At 39.1% G+C, this 24545-nt stretch overlaps 1 protein-coding gene across 5 annotated transcripts in view; it reads left to right on the forward strand.

Annotated features, from left to right (window-relative positions):
• FAM13C (family with sequence similarity 13 member C) overlaps positions 1-24545 on the forward strand; it is a 116351-nt gene that overhangs the window by 85051 nt on the left and 6755 nt on the right. For 2 of the 5 annotated variants that reach the window (XM_088059677.1, XM_088059678.1), the window contains exons 11-18: positions 2676-2739; positions 8285-8435; positions 8807-8872; positions 14492-14702; positions 15666-15804; positions 17154-17235; positions 19053-19264; positions 23734-23817. In XM_088059677.1, the coding sequence (XP_087915803.1) occupies positions 2676-2739; positions 8285-8435; positions 8807-8872; positions 14492-14702; positions 15666-15804; positions 17154-17235; positions 19053-19264; positions 23734-23817 (1009 nt within the window). The remainder of the gene's footprint in view (positions 1-2675; positions 2740-8284; positions 8436-8806; positions 8873-14491; positions 14703-15665; positions 15805-17153; positions 17236-19052; positions 19265-23733; positions 23818-24545) is intronic. The other 3 variants (XM_088059679.1, XM_088059680.1, XM_088059681.1) reach the window with 2 other exon arrangements.

The raw sequence follows: 24545 nt of genomic DNA on the forward strand, positions 1-24545 counted from the left end.
TTGCTTAGGTTATCTTCAAACATTTTCCCCAGCTTTTAAAATTATGTGGTTTTATTTGAATTTTATGCCGGTTTAAAGGTGATGTTGTGCATAATTCAAAAATTCACATGACCTGATCTGGTTTTAAGCAGCACAGTGCTCATACAAATTTATCTCCCCTGGAAGTCTGGTAGGAGCTCTGCTATGATAATTAGAATTTAGATTGTGGGGTTTGTTTTGTTTTGTTTTTGTTGTTGTTTTGTTTTTGGGTTTTTTTTGTTATAGCCACAAGCCTCAAACGTACATGTTAGTTATTGCATCTTTTCCATCTCTGTCATGGAGAAAGGGATAATTCTGCCAAAGCCAGAGTCTATAAAGGAGGGTGAAAGACATATATCTGAGTAGTAGCTACAGAGAGAATTTAATTTTCATTATTTTACAGGATGTAAATTATACAAAATAAAGGTGTCTGCAGTTATTCAAAATTCAGCTAAGGCCTGAAATAATTTTAATGTACTCATCACAGATAGAAAAGTAGGGCTTGTTCCTGCTGCTTTTGAAGTTAATGGATATTTTGTGATTGACTTTTAATGAGAGTAGGATCCAAACTATAGTTATTAAATTGTAAGCCCTGTGTTGCCTGGTGACAATCAAAAAAACTGCATTTGCCTAGCAGAGCAATTAATCTTGGTGAAAATTAAAAAGCACACCCCAAAACTCTCTTTGTAGATTAAGATCAGCTCAGCACATGAGACTGAAAATGCAAATGCTCATCACACAAAAATGGTTACTCACCTTAATGATTTCAGCATCTCCAAAGAATCCAAAGAATGCATAAGTAAGAGCATCTTACTCCAGCATTTCTAGTGTAAAAGGAGCAGTAAAATGAAAGATTAAAGGAATCCTAAAACATCTGGCAAGAACATCAAGCTGAATGAAAGAGGTGGTACTTCATGGCTGCCGTAAACCTTTTACACTCCAGGGTGCAAGACTCATGAGTGATACAGCTGTGAATGACGTAGAACTTTGTACAGTTCCTGTACAAAGTTCTGCTAGCATTTACTGTTTGTTTCTATTTTTTTTTTAAAATTTGTTTTGTTTTTATTTTACTAGGGAAAGCTCCCATTTGCTCTTTTATGCACCTTGAAGGAGTGCAAAATGACTACCAGAAGTGTACATATCTAACACATACAGTTTTCATCCTTTTCTTCATGTGTAACTCTAGTTCAATGCAATGAATCACCCTAAATATTTTTTCTTCATTAGTGAATTAGTTCTTCAGCTGTTTTTAGCCTTGCAGCTGCCTCCTTACATGTTATTAAAGCAAACTACAAATATTTCACTTTCCTATTAAGTTAGTCCTTTTGCTGTTCTCATGACTCATTTCTGTTCCTATGGGAATTGTACATCTTGGATTCTGTTTTGGGCCAAACGGTTGGTTCACCCTGGTGTAGCTACCTACTGTGTCTAGTTTGTTGAGAGAAGTGGTATAGCCATCTTTTTAGTCTTGAAACACCTCCCAAATCCAGGAAGAGCTACAACAAACAGCTCTGCATCTCTCTGTTCTGATTTTGAGGTCTCTAGAGGCTTTTACAGCCATTTCTTTTTGCTGGGATGACTCTGAGTCCAGAAAAATACAAATTATTTTGTGCAAAGGAATATGGGTTTTGTGTTGGGTTTGATCACATCTCTGAGTGAGTCTCTGGGGGCCAGCAGACATCACCACCTTTTCAGCACTGACATACCGCATTCTCTGAGACAGTTTTCTTTCTTCCCCTGAGTCAAAAGTCAGCTTGTGGTACAGCCACGTCAGGCTCTGAAATCACATGTGAAAAGCCTCAGCTTGTTTTGGGGATGGACAGAGTGGTGGTGGGAGGCTGCTGGGGTTGCTTGCTCAATCTGCGGGCAGATATTTTTGGCCTTTGGTTTCCTTCCTTGGTGTAGTGAATTAGTACCTAACCCTGATACTGGGAGCTGTGTGGGCCCTGTCTGCCTGGATGGGGCACAGCTCCTCAGTGGCCACAGGCAGGGGGAAGAGATTTGCCCCTCACTAATGCAGGGCCTTCCTTTCCTCTTCCCGTGTGGAGAAGCAGCAATACACTGAGAGAAAACCAAAGGTGTGGACATCTCTGATGGCAGCAAAGGGACACTCACTAGAAAACGTGGGCATTTCTCTTAGAGGATTTCCAGGAGCCTGGGGCCTTTCTGAAATTTGCAAAAGCAGAAAGCTGAAGATTGGGAGCATGAAATGCCATCAGATTTAAATATGGAAAATTTATTCTTTATGGCTGTGATATGGGAAATCTCTTGTTCCCAGTTTAAAGCATGTGGGACAAATTGTGCTTAGATTTAAGAACATGTTTGAGATTTTCTTGGCTTTAACCCTTTTAGCTCATCAAGACAGATGTCATACATCTGTAGAACTTTCTGACATGACAGAATGAACCCAGATATTAATGTCATAGTTTCCAGGACTTCATTAACAGTTTAAATGTATTATTTAGGATTCCAGTAAAATCACTGTTGTTTTGAATGAGTTAAAAAATAGAGATGCTATTTTCATAGAAATGCTATTTTTTAAATAAAACAAACTTACTCTGTAATTTATAAATTATATACACACATGAGAAAAAGCTACATATTTGCAGTACAGACAGGCAGTCTACTGAATGATTTTTTAAAATTTTGTTTTGTAGAATAGATCAGAACACAAGCATTTCACCAAAAGAAGCAACTGATCAATTTAACAGCTTAAATGAGGTAAGTGTAACCAAAAGTTGAAATGTCATGGTATAAATTTTGAATAGGTGTTTTGGGTTTTTCTGTTAATTTTAAAGTCTTGGAATAGTGTAATTGCTTAATAATCCTAGGTTAGCTTTTTAATGAATCATTGCAGTCATGTTTTTGAAGAAAAGCTTAAAAGTGAGATATGAGACTGATAAAATAGTTGAAAAGCTAGAAGCAAAAGGTTGTAGAATTTTTTAAAGCAAACTTTAAGTTGTTTTTTGTTTATGCTCAGAAAAGAATCAAACAATATTGACTGAGTGAAGTGACGTCTTTCAAGAATGTTTGATTTTTCCCTCATATTACAGCTCAAAATGGTTCATCTGTTAAATATGTTTTGTTTAAAAATAAGGAGTTTTCAACTTTGCTACATCCTGCCTAAATAAACTATGAACAGCACAATGGAGTCTAAAAGATGCTCTGGTTGTAAGATGGAAGTAGGGGAGAGCAGAAGAGGGGAAGCAATGAAAGCCAAATAACCCCAGTGACACTTGAAACAAGCTGCTTTCACAGGGATTATGCCAGGAGCGCAGTGTGAGCAAAGAACAAAAAAGCTGTTTGTGTGATCGTGTCCAGCAATGGATGAGCCTGGGTGAGGTCCTCACAGTCAGCAATATCCTGGGAGGGGCAAGGGGGTGAAGCCAAGCTTTGCAGTTATAGAAAACAGGAAACCATCTCTCCACACCTGGGGACACTGCACCCCAGCACAGAGGCCACTCTCACTGCAAGGACACTGGAGAACACAGGACTTCCACAGGGAGCAGATGGGTTTCAGTGTAAGCCAAGACAACACCACAGAAGCAGTGGGAGAAGAGAGCTGGGTGAAGAGAAGCCCATTCCTAAATAACTCTGGAAAAGAAAGCTTTGTTTCCGTAATGAGCCAGAGAACATCTATGTCTATTAATTGATGCATGACTTTGATTAGGGGAAGACCACAATGTGTCCTTTTAAAGGAATTCAGACCTAATCTTCTTGCAGTGAATTGTTTCCTCTGCATTTTGTGTCACTGTTGTGCAGCTAACTGTAGAAAATCTCAGTGCTGACAAGCAGGGTACATTCAGTGATCAATACAAGGGAGTACATTCAGCCTCTGTCAAGCCACCTCAGGCCCTGGGAGAAATCATGAAATTATTGTTTCTTTTGAGAAGCCCCAATGCAAGTATTCACTGAAGCTTGCACTTGAAAGCTTCCATTTAAAATCCTCTCAAATGATTCCTTAAAGGCTAAGAAAAAAATATTGTAATAAATAAATCAGTGCAAAATATTAAAACAAATTATTAGATTAGAAATTAAAAATAAATTGATAATATCCAATGAGGAATGAGCAGAGGTTACAACCTGATGCTTTCTTTTGTAAAATCTTAGGGTTTTGTGTGTCTCAGGTCTATTGCAAACCCAAATGGACCTGTGCCATGAGAAAATAAATTCTCTTTCTGGAGTAGAGAAAATGGTGTCTCTCTTCACTGCTCACCCATGGCATTATACAGACCCAGGGCATATCTTGTTCTATCTTATTGTTGCTTGTTTGTTCCCCATAAAGGAAGTTCTGAATGGAAAATGTCATATGCCTCAAGGCACAAATATTGCCTTAACGGATACTGCAGAGATTTATTTATGTTCACATAAAATGTGCCTATCTTATTTTACCTGAATTCCCAGATTAAAAAGCTGTTTCAGTGTGACATATAAAAGCATTAATTTCCTTAGAGTGAAAAAACTGAGCAGGTTGAAATTTGCTCAGTTTCTTTCCAATATGAGTCACTTCAAAGGCTATTAAATGCTGAAAGCTTGGATTATTCTCCTTCTCTGCCCCAGCTGATTTCATAAATCCAGTAAATCCATCAATAAACTGGATATAATAGAATAGCTGCCTTCCTATAATAGAATAGGCACAGGAGCAGGCCTGAGGGCAGGGTGCAGGCATCCTTTTCATTCAGGAACACCGTGTGTGGATCAGGGTGATATCAGTTTATGCAGAAAACACCAAGTCTGGGCTTTGCTCCTCATCCCTGCTGTCAGCCTCCTGACTGAGTCTCAGCAGAGCTAATGGCTGGGGCACACCTGGGTCCTTTCCCTTTCCCTCGGTTCTTAAATTTATTAAACCTTTGGGTGTCCACAGGGATGAAAGAAAGGATGTAATGGTTTATCAGGGAAATTCTTTCAAAGGGCAGGGGCTCTCATTTGTCACATTGTCTCCTGTCAGGCTCTGGCCTCCTGAACATGCTGACCAACACATCCCACAGTGCTGACCCTGCTGGGCATGGCCCCATGCCATGTTAGGGTACTGCATCTCAGTGCCACAGCATTTTGGTGATGAACTGGGAGAATTTGTTCTTTCAGTGTCCCATTCTCCAGACGGATTTAACGGTGTGTGGCATTCATCTCTAGATGTAAGAGATTATCTGTTATCTCAATAATTCCTTGCCCTAAGGCCTCCCCTCTTCATTTTCAATAATCACTGGTTGGAAGGAGTGATGGTCAGTGGGTCCAGACTTAGTTATTTGTAGAAAAGGTGTCTCTACTACAGACTGAGCTTCCTCTGAGAGTGGCAGTCCTTCTGTACTGTGCTTTCTCCCAGCAGACAAGGCAATGACACTTCAGTGACTGTATTTTCTTAAAGTATTATCAAAAATAACAAATGGGTGAGAAGGACCACACTGTTTCTCTTCCTGTCTTTCTCTGCCTTCCTATTCATTTTACCATTATTTGTAATAATGTACAGTGTTTTTGACTTAGCTCAAGATCTTTGAACTGTCAGTTACTTTAAGAGGACATAAGAGATAAGAAACCTTTGTCCAAGACAATTATAATTGCTTCTTTTTCAAACTTTCAGGATACTCTTCTTAAGAGAAAACAATATGGTTATTTTTCCAAGGCAATTCATGGATCCATTTGAGATATTGATATGTCCTTTCATTTGCATTAGCATGGATCAGGAATTACTGCCTCAGAAACACTCATGCTAGGCATCAGAGTGAAGCTGTAATGAGTACCAAATCTAAAGCATTTGAACTGAGATCTTAGCTGATACAGAACACCATAGCTTAAATTACTTCAGTTATACTGGGTTTCCATGTAGGGGCTTTCTCAAACTGATGATGGTGCCCACCATGTCCTAACTTTTCCCTTGGTGTGTTTCAGCTGTTTGCAGAGTTGTTTGTTTGGCTTCTAACGTGTTTAGCAAGTTCCTCTGACCAGCCATGAGCAGAGGTGGCCCAGGCAGGCGCCGGGGTCAGGTCTGGCCATAGGAGAGCAGTGAGCAGCATGTGCACAGGCTGGTTCTCACCCCCAGAGCAGATGTGCTGGCCTTTGTGCTTCACCTTTACTCTAAGCTGTGTCTCCTGCCACATTTCCTGTAAATTTGTGGTGACTTTTCCTGGATAGTGCAGTGTGGCAGTGCCATAACACTCTGCTGTGGTTTAGGAGTAAGATGGAGTTGGTGGTACACTCCAGATTCATTATCTCCCTGATAATATCAAGATGATCAAAGCTACTTAGTGTTTTTCTCAAATCCCTGTCAAGGGCACACTCATTAAAATAGTTAAGGTATTTCTGTTATTGTTATTATATGATTTATTTTCAATGTTTCGGCAGTGGCTGGGAATTTGCCATCCACCCACATTCCCCAGATGGGTGAAAAATATCACTTAGAGCAACTGAATATGAACCAGCTGGTGAATTACAGCATAAGAATTGTACAGCATAAGTTGAAGTACGGTATTTAACAATGTAGTCTGTGAAAATGTTTTCACACTGAGCTTCACATAAATGTTAATGTGTCATAAGGAATAGTGATGCAAAGTGAATGTATTTTCTTGAAATGGGATTTTTCTTGCCAAATGCTTGAAATAACAGTCCATGAAGGATAAGTCCTTTTGTCAGACATTTACTTATGTTTCCTTATTGTCACATTCTTATGGGTTGTCATCTGTGTTCTCCCTAATTTTAATCAGCTGTTCTCCTGATAAAGTCCAGGCTGGGATCAGAGTCCTCCCTGTTTTGTAACTGGTGTAGTCATCTCTTGCTAGATGACACTAATGACTGTAAAATTCTGCCTGTTTGTGATAATTCCACAGCCACTTCATTTGGGTTTAGTTGGGATGAGAGACAATGGGATATGAGGGCTTCCCAAAACAGTGTCACATGTGTGATGCAAGTCAGCACCCTTCCCTTGACAAGGAAATGTACTGCCACCTGAAAGCTTTTAGGGCCAAGATGGTTTCCATCATTATCTTGAATTCTATAAAAGGAATGAAAGGATAAAGGCAGAAAATCTTCCCTGCTCTTCTCAGACAACCTAGTTTCATTTTTTTTTAATATCTAAAGTTGTCTTTGGTTTTACAAAAGGGATGCCTTACAACAAAAATAATTCAAAGATATATTAAACTGTCAATTACATAGGTGATTTATTTTCACACAAAGGAAATCAGGCCAATGAATCAATTCATTTTTCATTAAATGAATCAATAAATTGGTTTCAGGTATTTGACAGACTGGGGAAAGGAGTTATCAACTTGAGGAATTTTTTTTCTTAGCAACTCAGATTATTTTCTTCAGAAAATGCCCTTCATAAATATGTATTACTTGAGCCACTTAATGTTATATGTACATTCTGTGTGTGACAGCTGTGTGGTTATTAGGACAGCCTTATGTGGTTTTGTTTTATGCTTTAAGCAGTATTTCCCTTGAGATGGGGGGCTGAATGAGTGGGGTGTGGGGAGTGACTCATTTTGCCCAGTCAGGTGGTGATTAGGGCTTTCATAGCATTTCCATCACAGCCAGATGCTTGTGTCAGATCGTGCAGCTCAGTACTGCGTGCAGCATTAAAAATTCAAATCAGAGCTGGAGCACGCATGGCACAGAGGTTGGAAGTGATGTGGCAGATAACTGTCCCCATCATTGATTTGCCTGCAGTCAGTGACAATGATGTGTTGATTTTACCTTTGCAGCGGATCACAAATTATCCACTGCCCTGTAGAACCGGCAGCAGCCCACATAAAAGCCATGTCTACATAATGAAGTATCTCTAAAACAGCCAATTAAAAAAATCTCTCTCCCAAGAATCCCATGAGTGAGCGTATTCTCAGTAACTCTTTGTTCACCGCTGTGTACTGCAGTCACAGGCTGGAGAGTGAGATTTGATATTTTATGAATGGTAAATGGGGAGGGACATAATGTCATCAGATTGTGATGTCAGCCCAATGAATGAAATACTTCCTTAATGTATTGCTTCAAGCCCAAGAAGAGGGACACCATCTCAGTTTGGCTTCCTGGAATAAATCGCCTTTTGCTGACAAAGTCATCTTTCCCACGTGCCGTGAATAATCCATGTAAATTGGGACTTAAATAACCAGGAGCCAAGACACTGGTGGAGTAGTGCGTGTTTGTTCTCCCCACGTCCCCCCGGAGCTGGCAGTGGAACACCCCTGTGCAGGCGCTGCCGATGGGCTCATGGAGTTGAAGAGCAATTGCTGATCCCTGTTGTTCTCTACCCAGCCCAATGTTCTGCTTTTGTCTGCAGAATTCTTTGTTGAAGCTGCAAGCCCTGGAAACTGATTTGTGCTCTGCGTTTCTGCCAGCCCAGGAGGAAACTCCCCAGTTGCCGGCACCCAAGGACACAGCCCCTTCTCCAGCGCAAAGCAGTGTGCAAGCTGATGGGGCCAGTTGTGGAGGTAAGAGAGCGTGCCATGATGTGTTCTCATTTGCAATTATAAAAAAGCCTTGTGACTTGCACTTTAAAATCAGGCTTCCAGCCCTCTGGGAAACAGTGCAGAGCTAATGCAAAGCACCGTTTCCTCCTGCAAACGCTGTGTTACGTAGAAAGGGGTGATACCCATTAAAAGAATGGAAATTAATGACTGTAACCCTCTGGTTTTCTGAGAGGGAATTTTCAGAGACGTTTTAAGAATCCCAATTATTTTATTTTTAGTTTTAATCAGTTATTTTTCCCCAAGTAAATTTGCTCTCTTTACTTCCTATGTCTGTATTGTGTGAGATCACCTGCCATATCATGTAATTCTATTTTTGTCATTCTTTTTGTCAGAGCAATATCACTTCATTTCTCCTATTATTGATTTTAATTTAATGCATCAGCAGAGAGATAGCGAAGGTGAGTTTTACAGCATGTGGATTTTAATCATTCATGATCTTGTATTATTACCCAGCTGGGCAAACTGTGGTTTGTTATCTCTCCCTCTTCCCTCAATAGGGAGCTAAATAGCCCTAAGGCTCAGCACTATTTTTGTTAATTCATGGCTTGTAGTCACAGGGCTGGCAGAGTCGTGATGCTTAATAGAAGAGGAGTCACTGCTCGTGAAAAATAGGTCAAAGGCAGTATGACTAATACATCTCACAGACAAGTGACATGAATACACAAATACCTAAGTCGTGCACTGCGTATGGTTCAAATTAAGGCACGTAGGTCAGTAATCCCTTTGCAACTGATGTTTCATATCAGAAAAAAATATGGGTTCAGAAGAACTTAGTTTAGGAGCTGCTTGCTCAGCATTTTCAGCAAGAAATAACATTAAGTTATTTACAAAAAGCAAATCACAAATAATGATAGTATTCTACTTAAAAAATTCCAAAGTTTGAAGCTGGTATTGGAAAAATAAAGGAACAAAGTATGTAGAAATAAAATTATTATAAAAATGAAGGAATCTAAAAATGCTAGATGTCCTGGGTTTTATTTTAAAAAAGGGGATGCTTTAGTCCATACAGGCAAATACCTTAATAGCTCTTGGATACAGGTATGGAGCCTGTACTGGGGCTAATCTGGTGGGGGTCTGAAGCAGAGACAGGTCTCATTTGTGTGCTGTATAGGAAAAGACATTCTGCAGCTCACCCAAAATCAGCACTGACTCCTTTCATTTGTGGCAGGGTGGAGTTTTCTTCCTTTCCCAGTAGTTTGCTGCATTATTTTTCTCTGGTGGTTTCATAGTTCGTTGTTAGGATGGTTCCTAATTGTTCCCCTCAATTATTTTCTGCTGTTTTGATTAGATTTTCTTTTTATTTATGCTGCTAGTGACCGCTGCTTCCAAACCCCTCTCTACTCCCATTTCCCCTCTGCAGCCACATGGGGAAATGTTGCATGATGTAGCATTTCTCTTGCACAGTTTCAGAGCATGCTCTGCCACTCCAGCAGTCCAAACTTGTGCCTTAGTTAAAGCTTATTTATTTAATGGGTTTTAATGTGCCGTCATTTCTGTTAACATCTGCTTTGTGGTTTGTGGCATTTTTAGTAACTTGCCATTTTGCACAGACAGAGTTGGTCCTAATTCTGTCTCTTAAATTACTACTGGAATCTTCTGATGCATTGAGCTGTCACATGGGACTATTGGCTATTTGAACTCCACCTTGGCTGGAAGTCCAGGGATTTGTACCAGGCTGGGAAGAGAGTTTCTAGAGGGTGTGCCATATGTGTTCCATCTTTAGTTATCAGCCTTTCCTCGGTGGATCAGGCAAAATAAACATGATCCTTTCATTCACATCCCAGTGAACAAATTTTAGAAAAGAATGAAGATACAATAGTCTAGTAAGATGACAGGGTACTCCAGGAGGCAAATTTTAAGGGGATGAACAGTAATTTATCTTTGAGCAAAGTCTGTGATTTCCAGTTTACTTTTGAATATGTGAAAGCTGAGAGTTGCCGAAGTGAGCCTGTAAAGAATTGTAAGGGGCTAGTTTTTTAAAGGGGTAATTATAGAAAAGTAGGGTGTAATTTCTGTAACTTTTGGTTATGAGATTTCATCAAATATGTGCCTGCAGCAGTGAGCAGCTGAACCTAACTACAGGAAGTTCTAAATTACTTTTGAATTAAAAAATCCAGATAGAAGCATTCACAGATGTAATGTGTTTAGGACTGAAAACACTACATCTGAATATTATTTTTTCTGTGCAAGAGACTTCTGTGTGTTATTGTTTTTTCTTGAAGAATATCACGGGCATAAATACAGACTTGTACCATAGGACTTGTCATATGAAGTCCACCTGCTGAACCATGCTGCAGATTATCAGACACTAGAATTTGGTTTTAATTCCTGTGGTGTTCTCCTGTCAGTGCTGAGCTGCATGGAGTAGATGTTAAGGGGAAACTCAGCGGCTTGGGTAGAGGTGGCTTTAATTCCCAGTTTTGGCAAAAATAGAGACTAAAATTAGATGAAGTACATGAAGACAGGTAGAATCTTGGTCAGTTCATGGGCTACTCTTAGTATATTTATATTTATTAGTATGTTATATTTAGTGTCTTGTTTGGGATCTACACAGAGCTGGAATCAGGACGATGGCCTTAAGTGTTAATTAAAGATGGGCTTGCTTAGAACTTGTCATCACCTGTGGAGGCAGGTCAGCCTGCCAAGGCTTTCCCCCAGAGAAATGTGCCCTGAGGGAGCTGTGATAAGCTTATCTCAACCTTCTCCTGGAGAGATACCCCTTAGATGGGACCATCCTCCCTTGTCATGGTGAGGTATCCCACCATGCTTGGTGACTATGTTGATCCTTTGTAACCCATTGGTTTTCCCCCCTGGTACCACCCTGGCTTTCCCCCATAAAAATCCCAGCTTCTGCCCAGTTCAGGAGGGATACTGAACTGCTGGATAATAAAGGCCGTCTCTGTGGAATTGCCACACGACGCTCCTGTTTCTCTATCTCTGAGTCAGCCTGGGATAACCTAGCAAGCAGAGCTGAAATCACTGAGCTGTAATCACTTGCAGTTGCAGGCTGCCCTTTGCTGAGGTTACAGGGTACTCAGGGATCATCAGAGGCCCCCGGAAGGCTGTCTCTTGTGGGACCACTCTCTCTGGGAAAGTTGTGGCATCCCAAGTCAGACCAATGGACCTGGCCTGGCCACCACAATCACCCTGAGGTGTCTCGCTATTTTAGTAGTTGTGCCACTGAAATGAATCAGTCTGAATTATTTGCTGACCACTTCTGACTATTTGGTGGTATTTAATGCACTTCTAGTAAAGTTGCAGCTAAACCCTTTCTTGGGCCATAGCAAAGTTGAACCAGGGTTTAAGCCTTGCAGACCTTGCTGTCAGAAGGCCAGGGAAATGAAAGTGCCCTGGGAATAGTTCCCTTTGGGAAATATTCCCAAATTATAAAGCATGCAGGTTGTCTCCCTTTTGTTTGCTAGCAGAATAAAAGAACCTTCTTGAACTTTGTGTGTTTGGTTTTACACCGGAGCTGCACCAGCCACTACTTGTCCTTTGCATTTATCTTCCAAGAGTGATTAGTCTTGAACATCTGCATTTCTTCCATTTCTGAGACTGGGTTGAGCCTATAAAAATGTCTGGTTGTAGATGTGAGGAGGAGCAAATATCTGTGACCGTGTGGTTTATCAGTGGTATAGGCTGTCTCCTAAAAGGAGGACATTTTTAGGTCCATAGGAAATCAGAGTTCAAATGTTGGAAAGTTATTTCCTTCAGCTATCACACGCAGACTGGCTGATCTTTTTATCACATCATTTGCCTTTCATGGTGAGGGCACTGCTACTTAATATAAGACAATTTATTCCTTGCAAAAACAGAACATGAAAAACTGCACAACAGTTCTTAGTCAGCCTATTTCACAGTGCTTATGTGTTTCTTGAAGTTCAAAGATGGTGAAATTAAAGCAAGGGAAGCCAGGTTCTTCTCACTGAAAACACTATTCTTCAGAAATAAAACAACCCAGCAACAACAACAGGTCAAAACCGAACCAAAGATATTAATTTTAAAAATATTAAAAGGTTAGGAAAGAGTACTTTCCAAAAAGAGAGAACACTTTTGTTTGTAGAACACCAATTATTTCAGCCATTGTCACTGTCTGTTGTCAGTGTCCGTGATTTCCCAGGACTGTTCAGTGCTCTATCCCCGCTTCTCCCGGGTGCCTTCCTGGGAGATCTCTCTGTGGGAAGATTTGAATCTCTTACAAGATTTAGGAGATTTGGGTGTTGCTCTGTTATCTTGGAGAGCTGAATTTGACCTACAGAGTATGAAGTACTTAGAGGAAGGATGCAAGGTTAGAATTAATAATCAAGTACATTGTCTCATTGTGAAAATGCTTAACCTAATTATAATTGATGATAAGAGTAGATGAGCTTATAAATACAAGTGTCATGTGTAACTTTTGCTTGACAGACTAAACTGATGTACAACATACAATAGAATGTTTTGTCTGTAAAGAGAAAGCAGTTGGATAGTGCCCAATAGAATTATATTTAAGCCATCATAACTACTATTTTTTAGAGAAATATGGGGTTTTTTTTTAAGGGTGTCATTCAGAGCTGGTTTTTCAGCACTATCACAGTGCAGCAATAGGGATTTACAGTTTTGGTATTTGTCGTGAAAGAGGGCAGAAAAAATGCTCTACAAAGTTTCCATTCAAATCCTGGAAAAGGACTTAGCATGGGAATGTGATGTCCCATGTGCAAAGCAGAAAACTGAAAGCGAAGGTAAAAGAACTTACCTAAACCTGCCAGTTCTTCTGTGAGTATATGTATGTACAGTTGTTCTTCTGTGCAGTTTCAGACTTCCGTTGAATAAAATGATTCTGTGAAATGTATTAGAATGCATGACATATGGCAAATATAATACTGATTAGAATTGACACATGCTGCCTGGAAATACAAAATAATAGATATGAACTAAAAAGCTGTATATATGAATGGATTTAGGAAAAAAAAAATAATATAGCTGGTGTAAAATATAATGTACTGTGGAAACTGCTGTAGGGGAACCTGGGAGCACAAACTTTGCTTTAGAAAAGCAAGCGAGAAAAATTTTGGGCAAGAACTTTTATGAGATTGTTGAGTTCCTAATCCATAATTATACTAGAAGGTATAATCTACATTAAATCCCAATCATCTGACAGCAAAAATATTGATTAAGTTAGATCATCCTCATCCATTTCAACTATTGAGGGTGAGGAAGAAGATTCAATGAATATTCCCTTCAGTGTACTAAGGTAGAGTACAGTGAAGATGAGCCCTTGATGTTCCCTAAGCAGGCCCTGTAATGGGCCATTATTTTTCATGCTACCCATAAACAGAACCAGTGTGATGAGGTTCCTACTTTCTCTAGGTTGACCATCACTATAAAATAAATTTTACCTTATAAGACACCTGTGGTGAGGTTTGCATTTACAGTCCAAAACATTGTTAACACAATACCACAAGCATGACTCCTCCAAGGAGCCGCCACTGCCCATGACCTTGAGTAAATAAATTGAATGTTCTTGATGGGGGTTCTTATTTTCATATCTTGTGCTCTTTGAGCCAAGGGAATGTTGTTACAAAACAAAATCCTGCAAGCAGCCCTGGAGGTTCTTATCACTAGGACATATTATATTTTTGACCTTCCTCTCTCTTCACCAAGGGAGTAAATGATGAATCACAAAATTAAACTTATTGTGGACACTCATTGTCTTCTTCAGGATTGTGGCTTTCAAAAGCAAACAGATCTATGAAAATACAAGTAATGTTTCTGTTCTGGGAAACTCTCCATCTTCACTTCATAGATTATAAATACACCCATCCACCTCCTCCTTTATGCGAAGCCAGTGACAGTACTTCTATTTTCTCATCCTCAGTGCGGTGTCCACCCTGCATGCAACACTGTTGATCTGTTTGCTGTTCACTTTGAATACTTATGCTTGGAATACTTATGTAAGGACAAATTTTTATTGACCTAGGTAACTCAACCCCATGTGAGTGACCTTCAGTCCACTCTGATTTATACTTTCCTTCTAGAGCCTGTGCCAGCCCACAGGGACTGGCAGAATGACATGGAGAGCAGCCCACAGGAACATCACTCCCTCGGGACCAGCCGACTGCTGTATCACATCACAGATGGAGACAATCCTCTCTTGTCACCACGCTGCTCTATATTTAGCCAAAGTCAGAGATTTAATCTAGACACAGAGTCTGCCCCTTCTCCACCAAGTGCTCAACCTTTCATGATGTAAGAAAATCTATTTTAATTCTTATGTATTTTTAAGCCTTTTTCTGCAATTCACAACCTTTGACTCTTCATGGCGTTTTTTCAGTTGTTGCTATGTCATAAAACGCAAATTTTTGTATTGTGGCATATTGTGACACAGATAATTTGCAACACTAGAAATAGAAACTAGTTTTTCCTGAGTCACAACAATATAACAGTAATTTTTGAAGTTTTTGTTAATTATATTAAGCAAGGACAGTTTTAAATGTTAGTAATTAGAATGATGAGTAAACACAGGATAGAGAGGACTATCTAGGTATAATACTAAAAATTCAGCTGTAATTGAACTATAGCTTGAGTCACTGATGAGGGGTGATAGTGTCATAAAGCATACAGTCCATATATGTGTTTTCCAGAAACCAAGCTATGAGTTTCAGAGAGAAATCAAATTTTCTTAAAAGCTTATATAAAGAGCTTTAGCTTCAGCTGCATATGGATAATAATCAGCTCTATTGATTTGCAACTGTGAATAATCAGAAACTAAACTGTCTTCAAAATTAAAATGTTTATTTCCAGTAATGAAAAACTCCCTCAGTTTTACTGAGATTACTTTTACAAATCATGTCAACACAGTCTCCTGTTATACTTGGAAGATTTGTGAATAAAGGTGTGGGTGTTAAATGTAAATACTGGATCAGGCTTTTGCCTACTAGATTAATTTTTTTTAAATATAGTCAGAAATCCCACAATTAAGTAAAAAAAAAAAAGAGAGAATGAAAGACAGATGGTGAACCCATTAGAATACCCTAGGGGTACCTTCAAGCAAAAGCAATTATTTTATGTTTACTTTGTAAAACTAAGCAGTCTTTATCCAGTGAAAGAATAGAATAGCCATGAATTCTGAAATGCTAAGTGTTCCTGAAAACAGCATGGTCCATTGTAGCCAGCTCTTAGATCCCACAACTCTGCTTTTGGCTTTTGCAGGCCAAGAAGTTCTTCTAGGTGTAGCTGTGAAGACTGCAAAGAGCCACAGACAGTAACACAACTTACCAAGCATCTTCAGAGCCTCAAGAGAAAAATTAGGAAGTATGAAGAAAAGTTTGAGCAAGAAAAGAAATACCTGGTAAGACAATAATTGAAAAAGTAAACACTCCAAAAGGGAGGCAAGGACTCTAGTGTATTTAAACTTAATCAAAACAATGTGAGATGGGGTATTTCTGGTAAAAAGAAATAGGAAAAACTTCCATGAATATCTTTTTGGCATTTTTCAATGTATACAGTACATTTCAGTGTATGCAGTCTACATTTTCTTTGGATTACATTTGTTGCAAAATATCCATCTTTGAGAAGTGTGAATCAGTGAAACACAACTGACAGGTCTGTGAAACAAAATGGTGCAAAAGGTGAAAAGCTACTTATTCAATTTGTAGGAGTCATTTGCCTGGAAACTTGTTCTTCTGTGCAGATTCCTTCATTCAGGCAGACTCCTATAAACCTCCAAAGCCTGGGGCTCAGTAGAAGCTGATGGCAAAAATCAGAGAAATAAAACTTGTGGGGGTTTTTTGAGGTCATTGGTGAGCACTGTGCTGGGAATTGTGCAGTATAAGAATATCAAAACATGCCTCATGCTAAGGAGGTGTACATCATGAAACAGGGAAGTTTGTGACATTTTTTTGACTGTATTAAAATTAAGCAAATGATATATTACCTTTTAATCCCATTAATGGCCAAAACCTTAAACTTATGCACTGTTTGGCTCTGTGGTCATCATGTACTCCTAGGAGCACAATTTCATACCTAAACAACCCTCACACTATGGCCAGAAAAAAAATTATTTCAGAAGCTTTATTTTGTTTTTCAGTTTTAAATATCTGAGTTTTGAAGATTCAGTGTAAATTGACTTTAATTTGCAGGCAATTTCTAAATGAAAAATAACCCCTGATCTACAAAGCCTTTGTTGTTTGCTTCTTTTGAAATCACTCTTCCACAGGATTTTTCATTTGATTAATTAAGCAGGTCAGTTGAAATTTTGAAAATGCTGTTTCCCTAAAGAATCCCTGTCTTAAAGCAAGAGCTTATTCCTGCAAGGGATGGAGATCTTCAGTTACCATCCTGGAAATCACTTAGGAACTTGACTAAAATTAGTTATTTGATCAATCCTTTTGATTGAATAAATAACCAAGGTTATTTATCCAAATAGTCAGGAACTGAAACGTTGTTGCTGTGTTTTTTTTTGGGATCAGACACATAACACTCAGATCATTGTGGCACTGTATCACACTGGGGAGAGATAAGCCATGACAAATTAATGCCATGATCAAGCCAGATGCTCTGCATGACACCGAGAGAGTGCAGTCAGAACTACGGACATTTTGTAGCACACTGGGGGTGGGGAGGGTTTTATCTGTTTGATCCTTTAACTGTAAGTTCCTTCTCTTTCTTTCCATTCTTTACATTTTCCTTTGCGTTCAGCCTTCGCATGGTGACAAGACTTCCAATCCTGAAGTTCTGAAGTGGATGAATGCTCTGGCCAAAGGTCGGAAGCAGCTCAAAGGTACATAATAGCACCTTGTGTCCCTTTGCTGCTGAAGCTTTTGGAAGTGGGAGTGTACCTGCAACATTTTCAAGTCAGTTTTCTAACCTCACTGCCCTGCTTATTTTTCACAGTACACTGCAATAAGTCTCCCAATGGCAAGAAAGATATTATGTGCTGTGACTTGCCTTGATTCCTGAAAGCAGGGATTAAAGTGGGCCAGTTCAACCTTCATACCAAGGCTAGAAAGGGAAAGGGGAAAAAACTATCATCTCTCTGTCATCACTATAAACATTCATGCTAAAGGCGATGCTATTCTGAACACTTTTTATGAGTGTCTAAAACACAGAAGTTTGAAGTTTCCTTGTAATAGCACAAATGTAGGTGCAAATGTTTCTTTAGGACTCTGGATACACATCTCTAAGGATTTCATTTATTTTGATCATCAAAACAGATCTTTCCTTGATAATAAATTTGGCCTTGAGGGTCAGTTTTTGTCCTTGATTGTCTGCATACCACTCCATTAACGTCTGTGGGTGTATCAGATGCTTTCCCTTGGCAAGTCTGTAGCCAAGACTGATTGATTCTTTTCTTGGAGGTTATTTATAATTTATTTAAATCCTTTTCTTTTTGCCCTTTTATAAATGATTCTCACTACTAAGTAAATTGTAGTATTATCTTTCATGTCTGTTCTGAATGTAGTTAATAATGTAGATATAGAGGATGTGATTGTGGAAAATAAAGAATTAGAAAATCATCTTTCAGTAAATATCTTTTAGAAAGTTCTCCCTTGAGTACTATCCTGTATGGTTACTAGATGATGATGACAATTACTATTATTATTTCTCCTTGAACTCTGTTGCAAATCCAGGAAGGGCAACTAAGAAGAAATGGCCAATCTACATGGTTAATTTTCTGAAAATTATATCTCTGACTCAACCATTGCTTCTCCTGTCCAGAGGGTCTAGGTTTCATAGATCAGCCTCACCTTCACACCCCAAATGCCTCAATGCTGTGATGACCTTTGATTTTTATTATCCCGAATAATGTCACTGCTTTTAAGCAAAGCCAGATTCATATGAGGTTCATATGCCAAGTACAATTGAAATGGAAAATGCCCAAATGCTTGTAGATCCTTCTTCAAGTTTGCAGGGCTTGTCTATTCTTTCTAGCTATATGGGTTTCCTAAAAATTACTGGCTTTCCCCACAAAGCTGGCCTATATCCTCAGACTGTCGCAGCTAAAAAATTATGTTACTGTTTCTGCATGGATTTTAACAAATTTAACACAGTTGGACACATCAATCTCCTGCCTTGCCCAAGGTCCTTCACCAGACAGGCGTATGCTTGGAACAAAAATCTGTTTTTATGGGAGCTAGTTCAGATTTTAATTCAATTTCCTTATTGCTTTGTGCAGGTCCCTGGAGCTCCAGGGGCTTTGGCTTGGTGTCAAGTTAATACAGTCACACACTTTATCACATCCATGCAGGCTGCTGACTGGGAAGCTTCTGTCTCCTGCTGGGGTGCTCAGGTCACTCTTCTGCCAAGGAAAGTCATTTAAGAAGTTGGTTGCTTCTCCTTGTGAGGACCACTTGAGCAGCCAGGCTGGCATGGCAGGGTGGCCTCTGGAAGGGAGAGGGACAGTTTAAGTTGCTCTAGGAAGCAAAAGATGTTACGCATTAAAGTGAAGCAGAATTATGTTCCTACATGCCTGTGGTATGATAATAATTGTATGCAAGAAGTAGGAACGTTTTGGTTTGTTTTTGCCTAGTAGTGTCAGAGGAAACTGCTTTGCAAATACTTCTAATTTGTTTACTTGCCATGCAATTTGCCTTTCAGAGCTGAAACTCAGACTATCAGAAGAGCAAAACTGCACCTCCACAGCACCCCAAAGAAATGAGCACTGTGAAGGCAGTGGGACCTCTAAAGAGGCTGGCACACAGGAGGCCACAAGTATGGAACCAGCTCCCTCAGTGGATGAAACGATGGATAGTGTGTTGAGACGACTAAAGGAGAAAAGACAACACTTCAACATTCCTGAGACTATAAAGGTACTTAAGAAGCATGGCTACTCCCTCAGAACTCTCTCACTTGAGGCAGATATTGGTGTGGCTGGCTCGGGGTGTGCCAGGGTGAGCGCATCCTCTGTCTGCTGGCACTGCAGTGCATTTTCTTTCTAGCAAGGGGGGAGCTCTAGTGCAGTTTCTGTAAGTGACTCTTCTGAGAAGAACTGCTCAGATTCAGAGGTGCAGAAGGCTTTTTCAAGTAGTGCTAAGCATTTTTTGCTCAGAGATACACATGTAAAACTGTTTGCCAGGCACTGCTGGAACCTGCTGACTTGAGGCTGTGTGCCCAGAACTGCATATCCTGGTGTAATGAAGATGGTGGCAGCACAAGCACCTCGAGTCCACAGAAACTGTGTGACTAAAAAGTGTTGCTAAAGGTATTTTGATGATAAAGATCTCCTCTCAGCTGAGAAATGCTGAAAGCCTTTGCAGACTCAGAAGCATGCACTGAAGTGACAGGGACAGCACAACTATCCAGAGTGCTTTGCTCTCCTGGCCTTGTACGTTTGTGCTGATCCTGCCTCTTCTCTTCCATGCTCTCAATTATTCTTCTGAATGTAGAAGCAATATTCATTCCATGGAGCATGATTGCTTGGCTGGAAAATCAGCTTTTGTTTTACAACTAGTACATATATTAAAATTTTGCTGTGCCTTCACGTTTCTGGCATCACATAGGGTTCTCTTAAACAATACATACCACCCAAACCCCCACTTTTCTGAAGGGCTGTTTTTGCTATCAGAGGATGTTGCTGTCCTGATGCCATTACAGCCAAACAAGACAGTAAATTCTGCCCTCAAAGGTAACTAAAATCTAAATGTTGACAGTAACATTTAGACTTTGGCTGGTGAATGAAAAACAGGAAAGGGTGAGAGGGTAAAGAACTAAATGCTAAACCATGCCAAGAATTAAGAAATTATTCTGAGTGTATTTCAGTAGCAGAGATTACCCAGCATATTTTTAATTTTTGTTTCCATTCTTGGTTCTTAAAAAACTAGTTGCTTTATAAAAACCAGGACTGTGCATAAGAATGCCATGCTTCTTAGTTCATGGGTGCTGCATACATGACTGATTTTTTAATTGTTTATTTTTATATACTACATTTTTATAAAGAAAAATGAAGTGGAAAAAGTGTTTCATAATCAGAAAACAAAAAAAGGCAACAAAACCAAGCTCTTCTGTACATAGCTCTAAAATCGTAATAGTGCAGACTGTATTTTCAGTCATTAATTTTTTTATTAAAGGAGTGAGATCAGATGACACCAAAACAGATGTCTATGAGGAAATCCAGTCCAAGAAACTTTCTTATAAAAAGTTAGTTTCTTATAAAAGTTATCTGTCCCACTAACTTTTCAATTTTTTTGACTTCTCCTAATTTTCCAAGAGAACCTTCTAAATGTATGATATGGCAGTGCAGACTAGAAATATTCTCATAAACAAGGAAGTAATGTAAATTAAATGCATTCACATGCCAAAAAAATTCAATTTTTAAAAGAAATCTTATTCATTTTCCTTTTGTTTTCTTGCAGAGAGAAATTGTGTTTTTAAAACTATCTGTTAGCAAAGGTGCTTGGTAATAGTTATCAAAACTGTTGGGGAACACAGGCTTGAGCAGTAATCAAATTGATCTATTTCAAAATGATATATTTTAATAGCTCCCTAAGTATAACATTAAAAAAAGATTGGATTTTGATTATGAGTCATCCTGGACTTTTGAGGGAGAGTGAGGTTTGTGGCATTGATGACGCAAAATTAATCCAGGATGTCTGTGTTAACAGCAAAAATCAAAGGCATCATTTCAGCTACAAACAATTTTGGTATTACTGTAGATATATTTTATGTGCAACATTTTGTTTTGTATATGACATTTAGATCCTACACTAGGATCTGAGCCTAGATTATTAGTAAACTAAATGGCAGCTAAATTATTCTTTTTTTTTTTTTTTGTATTTAGTTATTTTGGCCAAAGATAGTGTTTCCATGAAAGCCTGCCAAGTTCTCCCCTGAAGTTCACTGTGGAAAACCTCTAAAGCTCTGCTGAAATACAAATGAGAGCTTGTGTGTCCTTAGAAAGGTGCAGAGTAAAACCCCAGTATGTCTAAAGAGCACAGACCACAAGATCTAAATAGCAGAATGTGGTTTCCAGAACAAAACCCCCCTCCTGCAAAAAAGCCTGTGAGTTAAGTTATTGAATTAGAAGTTGCAGAGAAAATTTGGGTTGGCCTGTGAATGGCTCAGTACCCCACAAAGGGGTGGCCACCTGTTATTTTTTGTGTCACTAACTCCTGCAGGGAGATAGTAATTTATGTAATGGCTCACCTTGGTTTTAAGTACAAGGCTTTAGGAAAAAAATAAAGATTAAGAGCATGAATGTAGAAATTCAAGAGATAAAATGCAAATAAGCACACTTTGTATAATATTACTCAAAAAGCTGCACCAAATCCAAGACCCAAGTCCCAACTTGGAATCCAATCCGAGTGTTGGGTGGCTGGGGCTGTGACTGCTGCCTCAGTCCCCTGAGTAAGGTTGGAGCTGGCCTGACAGGATCTGGCACCATTCTGTGGGGGTGTCATGTCACTTGTTGCCTTTCTTTTATACTTTTTGTTTCTAATTTTGTATTAAATGCTGCTTGGTAATGAGCCACCACACATCCCCAAGTGGCAGGCTAAGGCCCTGGGAACCTGACTCTGTGCCTGTGTGGAAACAAAGCACTGATTTTGACAGGGTCTGGGCAGGCCCAGCACTCACTGGACTGTCTGTCCTTCTGTCGCCAGTCTGTAGTTTCTGTCTGGAAAAACAACAGTGAGCTTGAAGGCGTGAGCATGCAGGGAACAGAACAGGCTAGTAAGGAAGATAACTGTATACAACGCTTTGTGTTCCAAGTTATGGAAACCAAACTACTACCTTATCTTTAGGTGAAGTCCCCCGTTTCTTTCTCTATATGTCACAAATAACTTTTGTCTTCTGTTTGAATGTTTGCAGCCTGTCCCCCAAGGCTTTTCTCAGACTGGTTCCCTTTATGTATCTGTCTTCTCAACACTGACCCACTTCAGTTCATGTTCTCTGTGGCTATGGAGCAGTGTTTCTATTTAATTAGCATTGAATCTCCTGCTGCTGTATGTAGCCTACAGTCCTAAGATGTCTCAGACTGCTATATTAAAGTCCCAGTTCTATAGTTTGTGACTCCAGCTGCCTTCTCTGATTTTGAAATTATCAGCTATTTCAAACTTAGCTGAATACCAGCCTGTCTTGAGATTGCTAATAAAATGAGCTAATGAAATAGACTCAAATGCTAAGCCCTCTTGAGATCGGTTCTCTTGTGTAAAATCAATATTAATGATCACTCCATTTTTTCCTAACCACTCAGCTGCTCCAGGCTTAATAGTTTTTGAAAGAATTAACCTTGTATTAATTGTGGAACTAGCAATAAATAAACAAATTAGCTGATTTATAATACTCCAGCATTCTAGTTAGCAGCTCATCTCTTAATGTGAGTAACAGACGATTTTAGAGTGATTAACTCATACAGACCTTTTAGGAAAATGTGATTAGCAGTTCTGATTAATGGCTCTGTGCTGTTTTTGCATTTGAGTACCCAAGAAACAAGGTTTTGCTCCTGTTGAAGTTAAAAGCAAGGTAGTCTGATATCAGAAGAGTGTCAGTTCTTCACAGTTGATATATTTTTAAAAGTAAGGTCTAATTAGTAAAAGTGTTTCTCCAAGTTGTCACTAAAAGCCCCCTTGTCATCAGCTTTCTGCAGAAAGGCCCCCTGTGTGTGTGTGCCTCCAGTTCCATGGTTCTTCAAATTACTTCATCTCCCTCACAGCTCTGAACACTTAGCCCTAAGTCAAGCTGTCGTGATCAGGCAGAGACTGTGGGAAACGATATTCACTTCATGTGCACCTCGGTGTTCTGGCCCAGGTGCAAATATGCAACTGTTAGGAGCAGGGAGGAGACCAATGCCTGTTACCCTGTGTGCTCCCCACAAATACTGATTATTCTCCAACACTGAAAAATCAATGTTCTTTTGGGACCAGTGATTCATACTGTAATTTTTGAACAGAAATAAGCTGTTTACCATAACAGGTGGGGTTTGCATTGCTAAATCTTTCTGTTCTACATCCCTTACCAGCCAAGGCAACTCTATTTCTCTTTCTTAATGAATAACTAAAAAGCTGAGGAATGCCTTCTATGCATTTTTTCAACTTTTGGAGTGTTTTGTCTAGAATGGTGGTTGTTCTCATTTTTTACCACTAAACATACTTAATATATATGTAATTTAATTTTGGACTCTTTTCTTGCTAAGTTCATGCCAAGTCCCCATTGACCTCAGTGCAAACAGAAATAGAATTCATTATTAATGTTTATCCTGGAAGAAGAGATTATTAAACAGATATGTACCTGTACCCTTGTCATGAAATCCTGACTCAGTCTTATAAATAACTTTTTTAAATAGGATATGACAAAAAAGCAAATGGCTTTGGAAAAAATCAATCTTCAGAAATGTCTACTATATTTTGAGAGTATTCATGGACAACCTGTAAGTATGCCATGGAAAGATAGGTAAATTTAAAATTATCTAACTTCTCTAACCAGTATTTTTGGTATATTAAATATATTTAGATGAATTTTACACAATTTTTTATATAATTTTAGCTATTTCAAACTAATTTTCAGATATAAATGTTATTGCCTGATACTGATTAATTATATGTTAGAAATGAAAGTAAAATAAAAATTGGCTCTATATCTCTCCATGATTGGAAAATTTGAGGAGTAAATTGAAAGATTACGTATTCACAGAAGATTCGGCTCTGCTGTCATGTATGATTAGAATGCTTATAAGCTGAGGAAGGTTTTATATAGGGTACCATCTGAGATATGAACTACAAAATTGCATGACCTATTGTACATGTTTGCCTTTACTACACAGCAGGACTTAAAGTATTGTTCAAAATCCATTCAAGGGACCTCATTGCTGAATGTAGGTGCAAACAAAAAAATGCCACAATTGGTGAGATTATGATTTGAAAATTTGTCTACACAGTCGAGGAATTTCTTTTTGATATGAATGTCTGTATTCTTGTGAATGTCTGTTTCTGGCTAGTAGCTGTTGTGGTAGAGGAGGAGGGAACTGGCACCACTGTTTGTCCAAAAATATGCCAGCTGTTAAAATTATAATCTGGTTCTGACCCCATTTTTGTTCATCTTCTTTGGGCTTGGAATGAAAGCTGAGGGATGGAGTGAGTATGCAAGAAGGGTATGAAG

The sequence above is a fragment of the Pseudopodoces humilis genome, chromosome 9 (genome assembly GCF_049639895.1).
Source record: "Pseudopodoces humilis isolate 2021_Gansu_Grassland_sample_001 chromosome 9, ASM4963989v1, whole genome shotgun sequence".
Classification (NCBI taxonomy): domain Eukaryota; kingdom Metazoa; phylum Chordata; class Aves; order Passeriformes; family Paridae; genus Pseudopodoces; species Pseudopodoces humilis.